General features: G+C 38.8%; 1 protein-coding gene and 1 long non-coding RNA gene across 3 annotated transcripts; both read right to left on the bottom strand.

The window, feature by feature from the left end:
- Window positions 1-187: 187 nt before the first annotated feature.
- LOC116061523 lies at window positions 188-1004 on the bottom strand. Its single transcript, XR_004107732.2, has 3 exons — window positions 976-1004; window positions 344-448; window positions 188-269 (listed from the first exon to the last, which is right to left on the bottom strand). It is a non-coding gene; the product is annotated as an uncharacterized LOC116061523 (long non-coding RNA).
- Window positions 1005-3511: 2507 nt separating this feature from the next.
- Window positions 3512-21436, bottom strand: LOC116061521 (5-hydroxytryptamine receptor 3A-like). 2 transcript variants are annotated; one of them, XM_031315777.1, is made up of 12 exons: window positions 21360-21436; window positions 20285-20362; window positions 18679-18753; window positions 16694-16848; window positions 10760-10804; window positions 10544-10650; window positions 6139-6308; window positions 5790-5950; window positions 4416-4626; window positions 4151-4306; window positions 3910-3995; window positions 3512-3822 (listed from the first exon to the last, which is right to left on the bottom strand). In XM_031315777.1, the coding sequence occupies exons 1-12, from the start codon at window positions 21397-21399 to the stop codon at window positions 3613-3615; spliced, it is 1494 nt and encodes a 497-aa protein (XP_031171637.1). In that variant the 5' UTR covers window positions 21400-21436; the 3' UTR covers window positions 3512-3612. The 2 variants fall into 2 exon arrangements, with proteins under 2 accessions (XP_031171637.1, XP_031171638.1); XM_031315778.2 differs by lacking the exons at window positions 16694-16848; window positions 18679-18753; window positions 20285-20362; window positions 21360-21436 and adding an exon at window positions 13328-13545 and having other exon boundaries at window positions 3613-3822.
- Window positions 21437-22525: the final 1089 nt, after the last annotated feature.

Here is a 22525-nt window from a genome sequence, read left to right as displayed (position 1 = left end):
TGTTATTTAAATCAGGAACTATCTGACCAAAGAGTAAGAAAGCAAGACTACAAATCTGACCAGACATTCAATGCCAGCTTTCAGTACTGTACCAAAAAAAAAAAAACATTGAGCGTCATAATCTAGCTCTATTGATCAAATTGCAATTGATCTGCTGAAATTAATTTGAGGCTCAAATAAAAAGATTTCCTGATACCTTTTTCCCTCAAAAGGCGTTTCTCTCGTGCACGATCAACCTCATCCTGAAGACCATTCATGTGCTCCAGAACCTGGAAGAAAATGTCCTTTAGTTTTAGATACTGAGGGCTGCTCAGTTGATCTTTTGTCAATCTTTCTCTCTCACCTTGGAGGCACACTGTTTGCACTGCTTCTCATCCAGACAGTCTCCTGCTGCCTTGGCCAGGCCAGCCTCCAGCGGGTTATCCTTCAGATCCAACCACTTCAGACTCTGAGAACAAACACACAGACTGAGTTAAATAAATATGGTCAGAGATCAAAACAAAGCCAGAGTCTGCACCCATATTCATTTCATACAACAGACACAAGTGCAGAGTACTTAAATATCGGTGAAGGTTAGCACTTGCAGAGAGTTTGATGAGAAGATCGATACTACTCTCATGTCTGTATGCTAAATATGGAGCTACAGCTAGCTGCTGGGTTAGCATAGCTTAGGATAAAGACTGTAAACAGCTAGCAAAATCCTGTCCAAAAGTAAAAACCCCTCTAAAGCTCACAAATTAGCAGGTTTTTGTACAGATTAAACAAATAACTAGTGAGCTTTAGAGGTGCTGGTAGGCAGATATTTTACCTTTAGACAGAGCGAGGCTAGCTGTTTCCCCCTGCTTCCAGTCTTTATGCTAAGCTAAGATAAATGAATTAGTTGCAGGTGTTAGCTTAAAATTTAACACAGTGGTATCAATCTTCTCATCAAACTCTCTGGAAGAAAGTCAATAAGCGTATAGAAATTAAACCCACCCTGAGCTGAGAGAAGCTGACAGGCAGAGATGGGGACTCAAGTCCGAGAGACTCAGACTCCAGTCACAAACAGCTGACTTCAGACTTGACTCGGACTCGACCCAAAAGACTTCAGACTTGACTCGGACTCGAGCTTCGAGAGATTTTCATGCAATTATTGCTTTTTAAATCTAAATTTATTCATGTATTTCTATTTTCTTTTATTGGCGCATATACGTTGGGGAAACGTATGACGAGCTGCATGTCCCCTGCCCTTTGCAATAATGTGCAACGTAACGCATGCGTTATGCCTTGTGTGCGCGCACTTACATATAAAAAAAAATACATTGATGATGGCGACACCAAGTCCTCCCGGAGTTACATTACATTACATGTCATTTTGCTGGCTTTTATCCAAAGTGACTTACAATTGCTGTATATCAGAGGTCGCACGCCTCTGGAGCAACTAGGGGTTAAGTGTCTTGCTCAGGGACACATTGGTTGATGTATCGCAGTGGGAATCAAAACCAGGTCTCCCACGCCAAAGGTGTGTGTCATATCCACTGCGCAATCACCACCCGAGTTGTGCCTTTTGTCATTAGTTTTGCATTCAACAACTTTGTAAACAGTGGCAGTAAGCGAACAGCTACATCTAGGATCTCCCTCGCGCTGGATTCAGTTTCACTGAGCGTAGGCTACTAACATTTAGAAAATAAATGGCATTACATCAGTGAGTTCAAACTGCTTATTGTGCGTAATTTGGACTGACACTGAGATGCATGTTGTTCTGTAACTGGTGTGGCGCTGCCACTATTCTCTTGATTTCCACTTCGACATTAGACATTTTTTTCAGTGAAAGAGACGTTACATTTAGCATATATCGTCACAGACCTGCTAACCATCGCAAAGTGTTGTGCTAATGCTGAGAACAGGCAAATTGTATCTTTATAGTTGTATCCGTATGATGTGACAGACTTAGGTTAATATTTCACCAGGTCCGAGGGCTAGAGGGATGTGTTAAGACCCCATAAAGTTATCCTACAACTGATTTTGATACTGTACTGTCTGGATGGTAGCTATAGGACATTCTTTGAATTCGTAAGATTTAACAATACAGTGTTAGGGACAGATCAGATGGTTAGAGACTTGACTTGGACTTGCCCCTTAAAGACTTAAGACTTGACTTGGACTCAAGCTCAAAGACTTGAAAGGTTGAAAGGTTAGCAAGCTAAGTGCTCTAAGGAGGGTTAAGAACCAAGTAAATACAGGATATTAATATAATACATATAATTAATAATAAATAGTTGTATTTTTGGCATTGTGTATATTTTGGATTTTTACCTTATTTATACTTATAAATAACTTATTTAAACAAATTCAATTTGAAGAATTAAAGAGCATTCTTAGAAACACACATACATCTTACTCTTCCATTATAATGTTTTTTCAAAGTATTTAGCGAAACAGACAATCGAACAATCATGCCCACTTCAAGGTTAATGTGTTAATGTAAGCTTTCGTTTAAACAAACGAGTGCACCACCATGAACGCTTTTTTTAGACAAAATATTCTCAAAGCTCCCCATTTGTACGATTCATCCCTTTAAAACCACAAAAAGAGATAGGCCTAAGGGCATTCAGGGTCAGCCGAGGTTCTCCACTGAGGATTTAAGGTGCACTCTCACCGCCCTCACACACATATACAAAGAAAATACAGAGAGAATTGTTTTAGTTGTTATTGTTTATTACAGCGTCTGATAGCTATCTCTTCAGAACCGGTAAAGAAAACACATATCAGGACTGTTCCATTATGAATACATAAAGCAGAGTAATAAAGCTGTGAAAGAAAACCACAGGTAACGATAACTGATATAATAACTGAACCCATGTAAAACACATTTAGCTTCAGAATATTATAGATGTGTTTCAAATTGTTATCAACACTAGACCAGTTTTAAACATCAAAGTCACTACGCAGCCTTTTAGAAATATTGTAGATTGACTTCTTTGGCTCTGGAGAAGCCAAGTCAAAGATTACTCAAATTACTACACATTTTTAAAAGAAAGCATGCGTTACAAACTAAGGGATTTGTTTAAGTTATGTTAGCACATTGGTTAAAAGGAATGTAATTTTGTGAAAAGAGCTTAGATAGGAATCCTGCAGGAACAAAACAAAGCTGTGAGAACATGTATGATACGAAATTCCATGCACTTGATTGCATATTTACAATTGTACACACTTTAATATTTTTTGGGGTGAATTAGAATAATTGCCCATATAAAGATTAGGAAAACATGTGATTTTGACCTGCATGCTTGATAACAAAAAGTTTATATTTCATTACATAGCCAAGACATACATCTACCCATTGATTGCAGATTAGTGTATTAGAATATGACAAGACAACATGTGTGTTTGATATGAACCACTGTGTGTGAAACATGCAAATGGCAGCTGCAATACCACTGAAGGACTAAATACTACCTGAACAGCCAAGTACACCTTTGATCATTAGCTTTGCTCATGTAGAAGAAGGTTGTGGTTAGTGACACCAAAGTTGGGGGCAGAGACATTTTGTTCAGCACAGCTTCACCTCTGCCCAAATTAACCTGCAGCATGACTTGTTGTCGGTCATCTGAATTATTATCACTTGTTCTCTTACCAAATGAAAAACAAACAGAGTAAAAACACACTGGCAGCTATGACATAGAAAATGAAGAAAACTTTGTTGATTGTTTTAGCCACTCTGGTCCAGTAGCCAGGCATCTTCTCTTCCTCCCTGTTGCTGAGGAGCAGAGTCAGAGCTTTCACCGCCTCACTTAGCTCATCTGAGGCATGGGACTCCTCCGTCAGATGGCGGCTGCTACCCTGAAAACACAGAAAGGAGGTATTTTATTTATCTGGTGGAAAACATTTTTTTTCTTAAATCTTTTGACAATTTTTTTTTATCCTAACCTCTTTGGCCACCGGCAGCAGTCCAGATGGCGTTTCACCAGGAAACACATCACAGATATGACAGACGTGAGTCAATTTCTTAACCTCTAAAAAGTTGCATTAGGCACAATGGTTAATGCATATATTTAAGCGATTAAAGGCTTAGTATTACACATGCCAGTTTCAAAGAATTCTAAGGTTCTGACTTTGTCTTTTATCATAAATATATACAAACTTCCATATTTGTTGTAGTAAATCTCACCTCTACAACAGTTGTGGAAGCTGACTTTGCCCTGTTTGTCCCCACAGTAATCACTCAGGCTTTGATCTTTAGAGTCTTTTTCCATTAGATGCATCACCAAAATCGTCTCCATTAGGCTTAGCATCATCAATCCAAACATCCCAATGCAGTAGACCGCTTTGGGTTGAAGGCAGCATCATTAATGTGGACAAATAACCAAGCATTGACTCAGTTTATGTGCTGTTCCATTGCAGTTTGATAAAGGCAAAACTCTCAGCTTCTTTACCTATAAGAGGAATCCTGTCTGACGAGGAAGGCAGAATCTCATTGAGAATAAGCTGCATCACAGTGACAGCAAGCAGCACAGTGACCTTGAAGCTGAGCTTCTCCCCCCCGCTGTCCGAGATCAGGAATGAGGCCAAGTCCAGACATAAGAAGAACAGGATAGGTACCAAGAAGTTAACCACGTAAAGTGCAGACCGCCTCTTCATGTTGATCTGTAAAATTAAATGGGTTGATCTATACATTGTACAAAAGGCTAAACTAAAGCAACAATAGGTATTAAAGGTATGTAGTACACAACAAGTGCAACAACAAGGTAATCTGTCCCAACCTGCCCAGTCTACAGTGGTGCGAGAAGCACTCAAGTCATTAGGTAAAAGTGGTAATGAGAAAGGGTAGAAATTATACATTCAGATTTTTGCTCAAGAAAATGTGGTAGTAAAATGTACTTCAGTTCCCAAAGTAAAATTACTCTTTCAGAAGAAGAGCAGAGTCACTGGAAACCATGTATCTTTAGGAATTTTCATATTTTCAGATCAATTCAAGTAAGAAAGGAAGGAAAGAACAAAAAAGAGAAAACAAACTTTATATATTTATTTCTCTAACGGATGTGACTTGAAATGTAGTGAGGTACCACACTTTTGATAGAAAAGAAGTACTTAAGGAAAAGTAAAAAAGTAAAAAATAAATAAATAAATAAATAAATAAATAAATAAATAAATAAATAAATAAATAAATAAATAAGTACTTACAAATAAGTTAAAAAAAATACGAGAGGTGGAGTTGGTGCTGAAATTGTTGTTGTAACAAAGTGATATAGGTGGGCTCACCTCTACACACAGCATCAGCTCTGCAACTTTCTCCTAGATAGGAGCTGGATTATTCTCTGGAAATGTTCAGGGTGAGAGGAGCTGAGCAGGTGTGAGGAGTGCTGCTATGCGACTGAGGTTTGTTAAGTGGACGGCTCTGACTGTCTGGCCTTATGCGTCCAAAAACAGCTTTTTGGAGTCTCTGGGTGGAGGCCCGGAGAGGGTGCCACCTGAATCTAAACTTATTTACTCTTCTATTTATCTATCACTCGATTTTTCCCCTTTTTTATTTTAGCAAACATTTAATGACTTATCTATTCTCTATATTTCCCCATGCAACATTTCCAATTTTGTGCTTGATGTGACTCCTATTGTTTTAGCTTGGCCAAATTTTAAATCTGCAAAATATAGCAGTCATTTATCTTTTGTGGAGTGACAGAACAATGCTCCCCTCTGTAATGTAGTGAGTTCCAGTAAAGTACTTATACTTACGAAAGACACGCAGAGGTGGAATTTAAAATAGAATGTTTACTTTCCACCTCTGCGTGCCTGTTTCCAGAAATACTTACAGTGTAAACCAACATGCTTTGGTTTATGCCAAAATTGTTGGCAGTTTTGTTGTCGATTGTCATGTTGAGAAACAGCCACTCGGACTGGGTCCGCATCATCTCCTTAGACCACCTTGTGTTCCAGTCAGATTCAGCTTGCTTTGCAAGCATTATATGCCTGTCTGATGTGGGAGATACAAATAAAACTGTGAGGTTTCCTTGCAGGTAAACAAAGAATATGTGATTGGTATGTGAGTTCACATGACAATAAACTTAAAGTCATTAAAGCACACACATGAATTCAAACTCATACAGACATGAGAACACATAAACAACATACAGGACTTTATAAAACAGGTTACTGGCTCACCAGAGTGTATGATAGACTTGAATGAGAGGTTACAGCTCTGATAGTCGAAGGGAAATCTGTAAACTTCCATTGTGCAGGTGCTGACCACCAACATGTCATCCCTGCGCCAGATGTTACCGTTCGAATAAATGAGGAGATATGGACTCGGAAGGGCCTTGTCCTTTTCTGTCCTGTAGAAGAACAAACACATAAATGCTTTTAACTGAATTTTACGTTATGTATTATCTATAGTACCATACAACATATCTTCATGTAAAATACACTGAAAAGTATGCAATGAACTACCCACCATACCATATAACTGCAATATCTTTGGTCCAATACTGGCTGGGGACATTTGTTGCATGTCAAAAAAGGACAAAGTCCTAATTTTTCCCATTGTTTCTTTAAATAGAAAACACTATTCACACTTGATAATATCACATGTCTGCTTGTTTCCACATTTGTACAACTAGTGCAGTGCCCCTACAAAACATGCCTGTTGGGAACAGGCTGACTGTTGTGAATATGTTACATTCTATTCTGTAAAAACTCTAAGCAAAGCCTCTCTCATCTGTTTCTGTTAGTGTCATAAATTTCTATCATAAACTGTGACACTTGTTTTCCTGCCTGAAGATTTATCTGCGTAAACCTACCTTGAACCAATCCTCCTTTCCTGTGGAGCCTCTTTCTTTTCTATCTACTCTCACTTCATCTAAGTGAATAGAGCGATTGTTAATGAAATGTATATATCCTTGTGTGTCTCATTAAATCTTAAATCTTTCCTATCCCAAAATCTCATTCAGGAACCTCAAATCCATGAATTCATCTGCTCTCTCAGCTTCTCTCTCAAATTCAATATCTGCCTCCCCCTCCTCAGTGTCTATTGATCCAAACCACCTTGTGGACTACTACAACAACACTCTGTCCTCCTGTCTCGACCTACTGGCTCCCATCATTGCTAAAACTGTCTCCTTCACACACTCAGCCCCCTGGTACACTCCTGAACTTCACCAAATGAAGTCCCGCAAACGTCAGCTGGAAAGACTCTACAATAAAACCGGTTTAACAGTTCACCTCCAGGCATATACAGACTACCTTCACCAATACTAAAAGGCCCCAAACACTGCCCTGTCCTACTACCACTCACAGCTCATACACTCCGGCTCCAACAACCCCAAGACTCTCTTCTCTACAATAAACAAACTTCTTAACCCCCCTGACAACATTTTTACAACCTTCACAGTGGACAAATGCAACTCTTTTCTCTCATTTTTTCAATCCAAAATCAACACAATTTACCACAACTTGACCACCTCCCCTGCTCCTTCAACCACCACACCTGCCTCCCCCCCTCCACCTTCTCAGTCACTTTCTCATTTCTCTCTGCTGTCCCCTGTGGAGCTTTCACATTTCACCACAGGTATGAACAGCTCCACCTATAGCATTGATCCCATCCCATCAGCTTTCATTAAGACCTGTCTACCATCCATCGCCCCGTTCATTACCACAATCATCAATTCCTCTCTCAGTTCCGGATCAGTCCCCACAACACTCAAGCTTGCATCAGTCACCCCCATCCTCAAGAAACCTGGTCTAAACCCAGACACCATGTCCAACTTCCAACCAATATCCAACCTCCCCTTCCTATCAAATATCCTGGAACGTGTTGTCGCTGCCCAAATCAAAACCCACCTCTCCTCCAATAACCAGTTTGAACCATTTTAATCTGGATTCCACTCACAACACAGCGCTGAAACAGCCCTCCTAAAAGTCACCAATGACCTCCTCCTCTCCACTGACTCTGGCCACCTCACCATTCTTATCATGCTTGACCTCACTGCAGCCTTCGACACCATCAACCACTCCATCCTCCTGTCCCAACTGGAAACCTACTGCAATATCAGTGGCACCGCACTCACTTGGCTCCGTTCCTATCTCACCAACAGACAACAGTTCATACACATCAACAACTGCACCTCCTCTATTGCTCCTCTGTTACAAGGCGTCCCCCAAGGTTCGGTGCTTGGTCCTCTCCTTTTCATCCTTTACATCCTGCCACTTGGAAATATCATACGCAAACATGGTCTTCACTTCCAATGTTACGCCAATGATGTCCAGATCTACATCTCTACCAAATTCATCACCACAGCTATATCCTCCACCCTGACCAACTGCCTCACCGATATTCAAACCTGGATGCAAACCAACTTCCTCCAACTCAACTACAATAAATCTGACTTGATGCTCATCGGTCTGAAATCCCTCACAAAGAACACCGATAACTTTGGTCTCACTGTCAACAACTCCCGTCCATCAGAACCTCCAATGGCTCCCTGTTTCCCAACGCATCCAGTTTAAAGTCCTCCTCCTCACCCACAAAGCCCTCAATAACCAGGCTCCTTCCTACCCAGGGTTCGAGTTATGATTTCATCTTTGTGGGGGTCTCTTTAAAAAAACAAAAATAAACAAAGTAGTCTATGAGTAGCAAATTTTGAGCATTAAACATTTCATTTCCTGAATTCTGGTGAATTTTTATGCACCTATTTACCTTTTTCTGAATCAATGTATGCTGGAAATATCTTTATGTAAAGGGAAACATAGATTACAATCCAAATACAAAAACATAATGGAATATATTACAATAAGGCTCTCAGGCATTCTGTATTGCTATTTATTCTCCTGTAGATCGACTTCTAATTATATCTGAGTCACCAAACATGTAGCCTAGCATCATTTACTCTTCCCTCCTCTTTTGCGTCTTTTGTTGAGGAAGTAACCTTCTTAAATGTGCATATGACAATTATTCACCTCAATGATACATTAATTCATTTTAATTTATTAATAAACCCCTGAACTGTAATATTTCAGATGTGTTTGAGCAAGATTACTGCTCATGTTCAAAACTTTGTGCATATTCAAAATATATCCCATCTGTGCTCTCTGAGATTTGGAGGAGTCGTGATATTTTGAGAAAAATAAAGTGATAATAGGCTATTACAAGAAATATAAAGTCACTATATTTCAGAAAATAATCTACCTGCACCATAGTCTGCTGTGCATTACGTGATTGCTCTGCTGATACGGTAGATCTCAGACCTTCTGACAGACACTGAGCCCCGTTTGGGTCTCTGGTCTCTGAATGAGAGAAAGTTTAGGGAAGTGGCTGTACGTGTACGCTGCTCTACATCGGAGGTGGAAAACCAAAACTACGGCAGAATTACACGGAGCACAAACGGGACACATCTGTCGCAGCATGTCGACAGCAGAGCGCATCCTTTATAAACCTGAAGCTGCACAGACCACGGAAGGCTTGCTGCAGCAGCTTCGTGGTCTGTGCCGCTGCTCATCTCTAGTTTTACAGCGAGAGTTGACACTAAGCAACGCACAGGTCTGCTTCAGAGCTCCGTGTGTTTGGGAAAATTGCTTTGTTTGTGATTTAAACAATGGTGCTGATGATTTTTAGAGACCCCCACAGGTGTATGATTTTACTGCTTTCATGGGAGCTCATCCTCTCTCTATGGGAGCTCAGCTCCCACTGGCTCCCACGTAATTCGAACCCTGTTCCTACCTCACAGACCTGCTCCACCACCCAATTTTAAATTACAGTATTAATTATACAAAAAAAAAAAAAAAAAAAAATATATATATATATATATATATATATATATATATATATATATATATATATATATATATATATACATAAAGCTCCTAGTGTTTTAGTGTTTAAAATGGTTAAAACTATGTAATTCATGGGGAATAAAACAAAATTGGGAAAAGCGTATTCAACATTGTGAAATATGTGTAGCTAATGTTTTTGAACTTATTGAAATTCTGTGGTATATGGCTACAGTATTGTTGTGGGGAAGGAAGACAGTTAATAGTTACAAGTATAGTTTCAGGGCAATTTGCTAAAAAGACAATAGGCGATTACAACTGGGAGAAGAAGTGGAACACCTATATGTCTCTTTACAATAGCCATGTCATGAAAAGGAGCCAAACTATGTGTGGAAACTTTCACTTAGTAAAACAAAAAAGTCTTTATTGAGGCTTAATGGACAAAACACAGTGAAAAATTTGATATATTAACTTCCATTGTGCACACACATGAAAAGGGGAAAGTATAGTAGTGACAGAAATCTTCTTGCCATCCAACCCCCCCCCCCCCCCCCCCCCCCCTCCCCCCTCCACCAAGTATCAGTGAGATTCAATGAGATGTTATCTGTTTCTATTATAGATTCTAATTTTTCTGATCTATTTATTTTCATTGTAAATAAAAAAAAAAAGTTTGGGCATCTAAATATTTCAATGTTTTTGTGTCATTTCTAAACAGTAACATGATCTTCTATCACCAGTTAGTGTTGTGGGCAAATCTGGATTTCTACGTGTGAGTGTGAGAGCATCAACATACATTCAAACTTACATCTCTTGAATAGTTAGATCTGGCTTCCACACTTTTTCAGCAGGAATATAAATATCCCATATACCACAGAATTCATGTGGATTCCAAGAAATGTCTTCCTTCCAAAACTACAGAGGAAAACAAGGATGGAACACAAAATGAATTAGTTTCCTCAACAGAGTGAGAGGTGGGAATTAATTCAATCAAAATGTGCTTTCTTCCTCAGAGAGAACTCACCACATCAATCCAAATGTATGAAACAAATTTCTGGTCCTTCTCATTCTATAAAAAAAAAAAAAATGTGTAAAAATCTTTCCAGCCAGACATCTTGAAACTTCCATCAAAATGAGCACAAAGTCTGTGTTAATACAAGTTTCTGAACGTTTGCACACATCAGAATTCATATGACACAGGTTTGAACAGGCACACACAGATCAGTCAAATACTATGAGTAAACAAACAGCAACGTGTCAAATTTAACCTAGAAAGCACGCAGAGTGCACAAACCTCCACCAATGCTGCACAAAATATATCTAGTTTTTTTCTTATTTGTTACAATGTATGTCATACATAGAACAAGGTGGAAAACAGTAAAACTGGAAAGAACAGCATCAGCTGCATGGCCCAATGGTGTTCCATACGGGGGTTTAATCCCGGGAGACGGTAAGACTAGGCCTATTTCCCGATTCCCAGGAAAGGTTATGATGGGAAATGGGAAATAAAATAAAATTAAAAACGCAAAGAGTGCGCGTCTATTGTTGTCATACGGTAACGTTGATGCAGGCGATGGTGCTGTACCGTAGCAACGGTAATACAGGCTCACTAAAAAAAGAAAGAAGGGCAGGGTGAAAATGCACTGTAAACTATAAGAAATATATAGACTAAGTTGTCACGAGTTCAATGCAATGCTGATATAGAATAGAATAGAATGCCATTTATTGTCATTATACACATGTACAACGAGATTAAAAGCAACTCCTTTCCAGTGTCAGCAATGTAATAAAATAAGTAGTGCAAAAGAAGAAAAAGGGCAGAGTGTTTAGGCTTTTCAATTCAATTTTACATAGGCCTATGGTCTTTTTGCAGTGTACAGTTGTACATTTCTGTGGGTCGTTTTCTTTAATTTAGTTGAACTTGTATGTGTTTAAAAGAGAAATATGTCTGCCCTGCCCTAATAAAGAAATATTTGGGAGTGATTATTCCTGTTTTCAGCCGCTTACAAATCTCAACAGCCACAGAATGGATTTCGTTTAACAGTATCCTGGTTTAGGAATCATTCAATGGTTTACTTTAGCATATTTCGTTAGTTTTTATAATGGAGCTCTGTAAAATATTGCTTTTATAAGGGTTGCCTAGATTTTCAGAAGACAAGTCACAGACATTCCACCTGGCATTTCATAATTAGCGCTGCAGATGTCACTCACGCAGCTCACTTGATCACGCAGCAGAATTGATCATTGCAAACTGTGTTGATGATGGACATAAACTGTGTTCTTTTGCCCTAATAATGATACAAACAATATAAAAAATGTCAGTTTGGGATTTGGGAACGCATATTTGAATGACATCGATACATTACTTGGGCTAAAAACATTCCCGGTTCCCTAAAAACATTCCCGGGATCCGATTCATCTAATTTTCGGGAAAAATATTAAACCCTAATACAGACTCCATATATGAACACCCCCAGCCTGCTGAAATACCTCTGGAAGCTAATGAAAGTGGGATGGGGGAAAGGAATCATATCTATGGCATGGCAAAGGGCGGGAGGGATCCTAATTCCCAAAGGAAAGAACTCCTCAACCATCAGCCAATTCTGCCTTCTGTCTTCTGAATGTGGAAGGAAAGATTTTCTTTGGTGTTTTTGCCTCTTAGCATTTTTGCAGAGCAACAACTTTGTTGACACATCCGTGCTGAAAACAGGAGTATGTGGTTTCTCAAGATGTATGGAACATGCACATGTTATCTCGCACCAGATACAAACGGCCAAGAACAAGAGAGACCTGCATGTGGTTTTCTTAGATTCTGCTAATGCCTTTGGGTCAGTGCCCCACAAGACTGACTCTGTGCACGGCTTTCAACTTCTTCCAAGTCCCAGAGGTCATCACAAACCTGGTCAAAGCTTACTTCCAGGATCTCCAATTCTGAGTCACTCACACACTTGAGGCAGTGGTGGCCTAAAGGTTAGAGAAGAAAGCTTGTGAGGAGGTACGAGGTCATCAGTTCAATCCCCAGACCAACAGGATAAAAATCTGGGTGGGGAAAGTGAAAGAGCAGCACTTGTCCCTCCCTCATTACCACCACTGAGGTGCCCTTGAGCAAGGCCCTTAACCTCCAACCGCTCCAGTGGAGCTGCTCAGTGGCCAGCAGATCAGACTGTGATTGTACTGGGCAGCTTTCAGGTATGAATGTGTGCAACTGTGTGAATGTGATCAGGGCGTTCCTGCAAAAGAGAGGCTGCCTATAAATAAAGGTTAAATAAAAAAATAAAAAAAATAAAAACAACACAAGACAACACCACCTTCTGGCAACACCTTGAGGTAGGGATAATGGCGGGCTGTACCATTTCTCCCCTGGTATTCACCATGGCAATGGAGCTCATCATCCGAGCATCACAATGGGTGGTCGGAAGGGAACGCTTGATCATATGATCAGGGCATAGATAGACGACATGACCACAATAACAACAATGAAAGCATGCACTAAATACCTGCTGGATAAACTCCAGGAAAACATAAAATGGGCAAGAATAGATATTAAACACAGCAAAGCTAACAGTACGTTCATTGTCAAATGCCAGCTCACAGATGAAAGGTTCCACATCAACGATGAGACAAAAGCAACCATCCTGCAGAAGTCTATCAAAAGCCTCACGTGATGGTACAACGCAGACCTCAAAGACACTGAGCAGGTGGGACAACTCCAACAGGATACAATATGTGGCATAAAGCAAATTAATAGCACTGCTCTCCCAGGGAAGCTGATGCTTTGGTGCTTTTAATTCTATCTGCTGCCCCAACTCCATTAGGTCACTCTGATATATTGGGTCATGTCCAAAAAGGCAGAGGGGGCTTTGGCCTGGGAGCAATAAAACCTACCTGACGAAGGCTACTCCAACTGAACACCGACACATGGTGGTGAAGGTTGTGTGCCATCAAGAAAAAGCCAGGTGTGCTAAAGCCATATGTCAAGCCCAGAAAAGCCACAGGATGGTGTTCAGACGAGGATAGCACATGGAGTGAGCTGTGGAGCATTGAGTCAAATATGTTGATCTTTGTCATCATGGGCCACATATGACTTCCTTCCCTCTCCCACAAATCTAAATCCTTGACTGGAAAAGGATCCAGCCTGCCCCCAGTGTGCTGTTTTGGCAACGCTTAAGCACATCTTGGTTGGTTGTAAGATCAGCTGGGCAGATGCACCTGGCAACACAACCAAGAATGACAAGTAAAACATTTTAAGCTAATTGGATAAAAGCGCAAAATAAATTCATCAATTTGGCAACCAATTCTAGGGAAACTATGAAATATCAATATTAAAATGTATTAAAAATGAATTACTCTGAGATATCCTGCTAATAACGGACAAATTAAAACATACCCTCTTTGGCAGAGTGATTTATAATTCCCTTTGAAAAATAAAAGATATATATATAAAATAACCTAAAAAGTTTATACCTTCTAGAACTTCCAGGGTTACTGATGCATACTAATGGTCTAATGGTCAATACACCACACTTTTTGTCTGTATGGACAGTATTCAACTTTAACTGAAACTTTTCTTCAAGTCTTTACTAGTGTCTATGTATAGTTAAGGGACTGTTCATTATTTATATAAAGTGCCACCAGAGGAATTTTGGGTTCTTTAGTAAAATTAGACTTCCCTTTGCCAGTAAATTTTTTTCTATGGCCCTCCAAAATGATTGTGAAAAGAGGTATGAACCTCCCTATCAACTTATGGATGCCTACTGTACTGGTTAGCACTTGGCAAAGATGTGCAGACACCCATTATTTTTTATAGCCAAAACTTACATGATTTAACCTCTGCCTTCTCATCTTATACATCACACTCCTCTATTATGGTGTGGTGGACATTTCAGTAGATTTACTCACTAACATTGTTGTGGAAACACAATAAGCATGGAAACTAAATGCACACTTCCTGCATTACTACATTACTTCAAATACTAAGTTACTCTTCTAATTAACTAGTATTCACTTGAAATAAAACAATAAAACATTGAGACCATTCAGCAAAGCACACTGGGTAATTAATTCAACACACAAACTGGTTGCTATGGACTCGTCACTAGGCTTCCTCAGTCATTGTATATTTTTGTTATATAGGTAAAGCTGCCAAAGCTGAATATTATCCAAAACATTATCCAAAACATATTATATGTTTATTTTTAAAGCAGATTTTAAATGACATTGTAACAATTCAACAATTCGTCCTTATGAAATCCAATTGCGGCACGGCTGTCTTGGAACGCAATAGACAGACGGTGGCGGAATGCCCCGACACTTAAATTCAACTAAAATATAACAGTGAACACTCAGTGTTCGACCTACATTCTGTTGAGATGCCTCTCCAAACGCAGAAACAAAGTGCAATCACACCATAAAACGTTAAGACACGTTGAGAAAAAAAATCCGTATTGCTGTAATCCAATGACACGAAAAGCTCCAAACAGGTGAACGAGGTGAACTTCGCCGTTTAAACAAAGTGGAATAAACGTATAAAAGTCCAAATCTACACAAAACCTGTAATCAATTAGTAAGCTGACATCACATTTATATACATGACATTTAGGAAACCTTTATTGCAACGTTGGCATGGCAAGATGTCCAGACTAGTGCAACAGTAATTTAAAAAAAAAATATTTATAAAATGTCTGGTTATGCCAAACATAATTATTCCACTCATTTTTTAAACGATGCAATTACCCGTCTCAGCCACCAGGGGGACAGTGCTCCCCTGCCCCCCCCGCAAACTCATGGGTCAGACCCATCTGGTAGCGAAGGAGGGTCCAGACTGAGAGCTACATGAAAAATATGCACCAAACAAGCCACTTTGAAATGTTGCTGTTTCATGAATACAAAAGTTGTGTGACCCCCCCCTCCTAGACTAAAAAAATGTGGGTGACCCTCCCCTCAACAAAGAATAAAAAGACATGACCCTCCCCTATTTTCCTCCGGTGGTCCATTCCATAAATATCGAACGGTCCCTAAGTAATGATTATTCTATTTTTGATATATTGTGTTGCCTGTTGTACTTATAGAATTTGCACTGACACTATCTTGCACTATGATACCATTGCACATTTCTGCATTTTTTCAACACCGCTCCTTTAAACAAGCCTGGTTGACACCAGACCCTTCTCAGTTGTAACTGAGAGTGGGTCTGGGCAAGCTTCACTCACAGCTCATTTCCAAAGGGGCGTCACCAACGGACGCCGCTCAAATGCCTCTGGGCGCAATTGGATAGTCCTTCAACCAATCAGACCAACAATACGGGTGACATAGCAGCGACAGCAGCATCAACGGGTTGCTGATTGCTGGCCGTCATGTTGAATGTACACAAAAAGCTGCTTGCCATCGCTGCACTATTGTCATTGCGTAAAGCCCGCCTCAATGGTTGTGATTGGTGCCTCGATTTGGAAAAATTGGAAATGGGCTTGAATGGGCTCTTGGCCAGACTGACTTGCAGAGCAAATCTCAAATTTGCCAGAAGTTCGTCAGGGTTTACCCAGGCTACTTTAAACATGCTACAACCAAACTTTACTGTACTGTAAGGGCACACTATTGATATCTTCCTTTGTATTTTTGTAGTATGTGTGCATGGATGTCATATGTCTGTTTGCCTATGTGTATGTATGTTGTTTATAAGCTATTGGACACCGTAATTTCCTTCAGGATAAATAAAGTATCTCTATCCATCTATCTCTAATGAAAGGCAAACTTATAAAGTTCCTCATAAATGGCCACAAGGAGGTGCTGTAAACACCTAAAACAAATCACTTGTTCCTTGGACCATGGACTAACTTTCGAGCAGATACAATGTGATTTTGTGATGTCCTGTTATGTCACAGACAAACAGAGAATTGGAACCAATATAACCTTCTCAACACGAAATCATTATTGTAATTCATAATTATAATCAACCACTTACCACATCTAGAATGGCATAGAGTAGTAGATCCAGTTCTACTGTTGTGGGTGATTTATCACCACCAGGCTGAGTCATGGAGTTCTCATTTTCTTTCAAGTTCAAGTGATTTAAAATATCCCGATAAGTGCAGTTACTCTTGGAGGACTCCCCACTTACTGCAAAAACATTAAGACAGATTCTCTATGAGAGATTTCTCTTAAAAGGAAAGAAATCAAGAAATGTGATGATCTCAACTTTACCTTTAAATAAGAATAAGAACTATGTTTGAGTTATGTTTTCTCAGTTTAAAGTGATTAAAAAAACAAAAACATTGTATGTATCCACTGCTTCTTAATTAATCATATGAACTTGATCATTTTTATAGTAATGTCGATCTGTCAGTTGATCAATCAAAATTGGACCAAAGTTGGCCCAAAAATATTTCAACTGATGCATGGATTACCATTAAATTTGGTTCAGACATTTATGTCACCTAGACGATTAATTGTAATTACTCTGGTGATCTCTTAATCTTTCCTCTAGTGCAAGGGTCTTCAACATTTTTTAAGCCAAAGACCCTTTAACTGACAGAGAGATGGAGCAGGGACCCCCTACTACATATATTGTATAAAGTGAAGTAGCATATTAAACTGGGCCTACAATAACGTGTAGGGCGGCCTAAAGCCTTTATACATACCATTTTTGCATAGAATACTAAGCTATTTAAATAGCCTTATAATTGTTGCCATGATTTTATAAATCATGTTTTCATTTTAAAACATACATGTGGCACAGTGGAATCTTTAGGATTAACTGTATCTTTGGATGGCTACCTTAGTGACTATACCTTACCTATAGGCCAGTAAGCCTATCTTCAGTGGGGATTTATATTTACTAATAATATGTTGGATTAATTGAAAAAACTTTCAAAAATCAACAATAACTTGGAGGCCCCCCTGCATTGACTCTGAGGACCCCTAGGGGTCCCAGACCCCCTGTTGAAGATTCCTGCTCTAGTGCATTTATTAAGTCAAACTTTGAATGTGAGCATTAATTAATATACCTATTATACATCCATGATAGCATTTAGCTCAAAGCACCGATGGGCCTAAATGCAACTTCACAGACCTGTTAGCATGGCTGTAGACAGTCTCATTTTTCAGTCATTTAATATTAATACAGCCCACAAATATCTGCAGTATTATCATAGACTGTTTATAGTGTTTGAGTAATTTGCCTATTATACATCCATGATAATGTTCAGTAATTGTGGTCACACAAAGGCCATCAAGAGATGGGCGTTGGCTGCATGTGGACCAGCCCTTCTCGACCATAAAAGGATTTTTAAATGTGATAATTTTTACAGTACGCCTAGACTAAATAGGCTCTCCATTTGAGATCCATCCATGCTATATGGCACCAAATGCATGTTGATAAAATCATGACCAGCAGCACTCCGAACTGTTCCTGAAAGCCTGATTCAGTTGCAGTTGCATACAGTATGTGGTTCATTTGCAAAAACAGATATCGCTGTTTTTATTTACTAAATCATATTTTTGTGTCCAATCCCCGGAATATAAATCCAATTGGTGTAGGATTGTTTTGATAAGAGATTTAAAATAAAAAATATAAAAATGTAATGTCACAGTGTTGGTTTGTTCAATTTTAGAGAAGCTGTGTTTACAAATATGTGTATATAGCGGTATAAGAACAATAGGAACAATTGCACTGAGACATACAAACATTTTCTTTTGTTTTCTCCCCAGAAGTTGTTCTTCCAAGAATATAAAAGTCAGGTCTGCCTTTCTGTGTGATAATGATCACATATTTCATTTAGCCTACATTATTTTTTATATTTGCTGTTTACACCAATAACATGTTTTACTTAAATATGGTATTACTAAATACTAATACTAAATAATATATATCTTGTGTTTGAAGACTTAATAGCTTAAAAAGTATTTATACAATTACTGTGCGCTTGTGTAGTATTTGTTTGTACATACCGTTCTTAAGGCTCTGATTGGAGTTTTCTTGAAGCTCTGGTTGCAATGTTGCAGTGTAATTTAAGGTACTTCCACCTGACAGAAAAGAATATAAAAGTCTTAACTAGGGTTGGGTACCGAAACCCGGTTCCACTATGGAACCGGTTCCTACGCAAACGGTAGTATTCGGACCGGATTAGAACGCAAATTTCGGTTCCTCATTTCGGTTCCGACTGAAATATTTTCCCTCTGTCGCTCCAGACAGCGGCAGACTCTTTTTTCTTTCTACCTTTACGCCGAGTGGCGCACGTGCCCGCTCGCGACTCGCGGTGTGAAGCGCGTGTCCGCGCGCTATTCCCCCTACTTGCACTCTACAATCACAATCAAATGGCATATTTTCCCTCTGGGCTCACCAAAACGGACGTAAAGGCATATTAACCATTCACTGCACGTGATCGCTAGTAAACATTTTACGCTCTGCTAGTCTATCGTTCAGGACAAGACCCCAAGACCCTGTAGCCTGGTGGTATTGTCTGCCCTTTCAAACTCCTACCTGTGTGTACAGGCCTCTTGGACACCACCTGAGAGAGTTTTCTCCTGTGCAGGACATGCCATAAATCAGGAGAGGTGTAGTATCTCACCAGAGAAGGAAAATATGGTCATTTTTCTGCAAAAGAACTGCTAAAGTTTGAAGCTGGTTGGCATACCAACTCAACAACATTTATTTAGTTCTTACTTGTTAATAGTGTAACTGTTATTTGTTAAATCATTGTAGTTATGTGTTAGGTATTGTAATTTCCCCTTGCAGGATTAATAAAGTATATATTATTATTATTATTATTATTATTATTATTATTATTATTATTATTATTATTATTATTATTATTATTATTAGGTGACTTAGGTTTACTTATTATATATTTAAGTACTTTAAAACGTTAATATATTGTTAAATTTAAATAATTTTCAATTTAAAAAAAACTCCATAAAAGAGCCTTTCTTTGATGTCATTTTTCAGTTTCTCAAGAATCGGTTTAGGAATCGGTTAGGAATCGGAATCGTTTTAAAAGTACCGGTTTGGCATCGGAATCGTAAAAATAAAACGGTACCCAACCCTAGTCTTAACCTTAAACTGCAGCAGTTTAAAGTGTTTTTAACTGTTAGCAAAAGCTCTCTCAGAACACAATTTTGAAATCCTATCAATCTTATCTATTGACATTCTAAAATGTGATTAAAAAAATGATATGGTCAATAAACAAAATGTACTGAATGAACATGTTCTCACTTTGCGCTGGAGAGTTTTAACTAGTTTTGAGAAATCCGTAATTAAGGTTAAAGGGTTCTTTATTGTCATTTCTAAGCATACGCAGAGAAATTAAATTTGTCCTCTGCATTTAACCCATGCTATACATAGAAGCACAGTACATGTTTTTGGTAGTGGGAGGAAAAGAGCACGCCAGAGAAAACCCACATGAACACAGGGAGAACATGCAAACTCCACACAGAAAAGCCCTGCCCGGACCGGGGATTGGACCTAAGTACTCAGCAGTACTGTAGTATGTAAGTATATTGTATGTTTGTACATTTAATAAAGTTCACTTTTGGAGTGTTTGTTTCCTGTACATACTTTCCTCAAAGCTGTAATTGAACATCTGTCGAACGCCAGGAAGCTCAGGTCGCTCTGTGTAACTGGAGGTACTTCCACCTGACAGAAAATAATTTACAGGTCTTATCCTGATTCAATTGCAGCGGTTTAAAGTGTTGTTAAACTGTTAGCAAAAGTTCTTTCAGAACACAATTTTTAAATCCTATCGTTTGACATGAAGAAAGAACAATGAGAAATGTTAAAAACCAGTAAACAAAATGTACCAAATGAGTATCTTCTCACTTAGTTTTGGTGGGTGTAAACTGGTTTGAAGAAATCCATCAACCAGATTTTTGCCTCTACCCTAAAACAATGGAGGTGAATGGGATTTTGTTTGTGGATTTCACAGACCTGTAAAATGGCAATTTAAAATGTCAACAGCAACATTTCTTTCCAGGAACAGTGTCACTGTTACTCTGAATTATCCACGTACCACACTGAGAACAGTTTTTAAAAATAGATATTGCCTTTAGAAATATTGTTTGTAGTTTCATTCTTTTGCTGTATCACAAAAAAACACCATTCACCTCCATTGTATTGGAAACAGAAATTTCACACAGACAAAACTTATACTATCTGCACACCAGTGAAGGTTTGTTAATAATTATATGAACTGAACCATTAACATTCATATTCATTTATTCTTTTACAATTCTGATGACACTGTTTAAAATAAAATGATGCTGTTTAATTAAACTAACAAGCAGCAGGATTGATCCTATGGGCAGAAATATGTTTAGCTAAACTGAATTTAAATTACACAATTTGAATTTGTATTGTTTAATTTGACTAATGCATTGGAAATCTGAATCTGAATAGCATTATTTGAAATTGAATTTATTAGTGTTTATTAACTTGTTAAACTTTCAAATTATGCTATTTAAATTTAGTTTTATTCCAATTATTCAAGCTGAGCCATTCAAATTTAAATGATTCAAATTCACTATCAAGTGAAACATATTTCTGGCCATATGATCTGGAAATAATATTTTAGCCCCACTGCAGCACATTTCTCAGATTATACCTGCATGCATCGTACTGAATTGTTCCAGCTTACCTGTGACGAGGAGCAGAAAGATGAAACCTGCAAGCATCATGACTCTAAGAGGTCTGAACAGTTAATGAGCATCACGGTCCTCTGTGTTGTCTGCAAGGCAATAATAACATCACTACCTTGTACTGGAAAAGGGGTGGGGAAATATTACGACAAACACTTTCTTTTTATTTTTAAATCTCATTAGTCTAACACGCCTAATGCAACTAAGCTCCCAGGAACGGCCAACCCCCTCGACACTTTGCCCTCTGTGGGCAGATCAATTTTGTTATCAAACCAACAAGCAATATACTTCTCTCCGCCACTTTTGTTGCTGTTTAGTTTCTCAAGTTAGTTCAATGTAGGAGCTGCGTCTGAAAGGAAACAAACTACAATTTAGATTTATTTACAATAAATATAAAACTAATCTCAGGTGTGACTGGTTACTGCCCCATGCCTTTCCATCCCTTTCAGGGCACAGTTAATTTGTTTTCTTTTACCAAAAACCATTGTGTTCCTCACAATCAGTAGTTTTGATACAGTCGGGAAGTTAAAGGAGCCACTGGTTCTATAATTCTCCTTTTGGGGACACTCTCCCAAATAATTTAACATAACCTTGGGTTTGTTTTTTTGAGGTCATTAGTTTCATTTATTTCAACTTTGTTTCTGAGAAATCAAGTATTTTTTCCATTTTGGTATGGACAGCTCTAAATACTACGATACCCATGAGCCTGAGCCACTGTTGCAAGAGCCAGTGGCAAATTTTGAATCCTTTGTATTTGTCAAAATTAGAAAAAGGAAAGGCTAAGAGTCCACAGCTATTTTAGCGGCTCTCTGATGCTGTGTTTAGGCAGCTTTGAGCTAAATGCTACCATGCGCACAATGACAACTGGTCTTTACTAAGCATAGTCCTAACTGCTAAGTCAGTCTTTGTCTACTATACCTGCTTAGTGATGGACTGGAGGAGGAGGACAGAGCGCTGGTGGACAACTTTGTGGAGTGGGCTGGTACGAATCATCTGCTGCTGAATGTGAATAAGACCAGAGAGATGGGTGTTGACTTCAGGAGGAGGGGAACAGTATAGCAGCCCCCCTGTGCATTATAGTTGGAGATGTGGACATTTCTTTCCTGGAAGAACGTGTGCAGCAGAATGTTGGAGATGTTCTATCAGGTTCAGGTTCAGGTTATTT

The sequence above is a fragment of the Sander lucioperca genome, chromosome 22 (assembly GCF_008315115.2).
Source record: "Sander lucioperca isolate FBNREF2018 chromosome 22, SLUC_FBN_1.2, whole genome shotgun sequence".
Classification (NCBI taxonomy): Eukaryota; Metazoa; Chordata; class Actinopteri; order Perciformes; family Percidae; genus Sander; species Sander lucioperca.
This window is presented reverse-complemented; position numbering and strand designations above follow the sequence as displayed.

Excerpts from the sequence above, each read along its gene's own strand:
- LOC116061521 (XM_031315777.1), bottom strand. The coding sequence starts at position 21,399 with ATGATGCTTGCAGGTTTCATCTTTCTGCTCCTCGTCACAG. Across the intron at positions 6,309-10,543 it reads GATCTAACTATTCAAGAGAT|GACAGAAAAGGACAAGGCCC; the intron begins GTAAGTTTGAAT and ends GTTCTTCTACAG. Across the intron at positions 5,951-6,138 it reads CAAGTCTATCATACACTCTG|ACAGGCATATAATGCTTGCA; the intron begins GTGAGCCAGTAA and ends CTCCCACATCAG.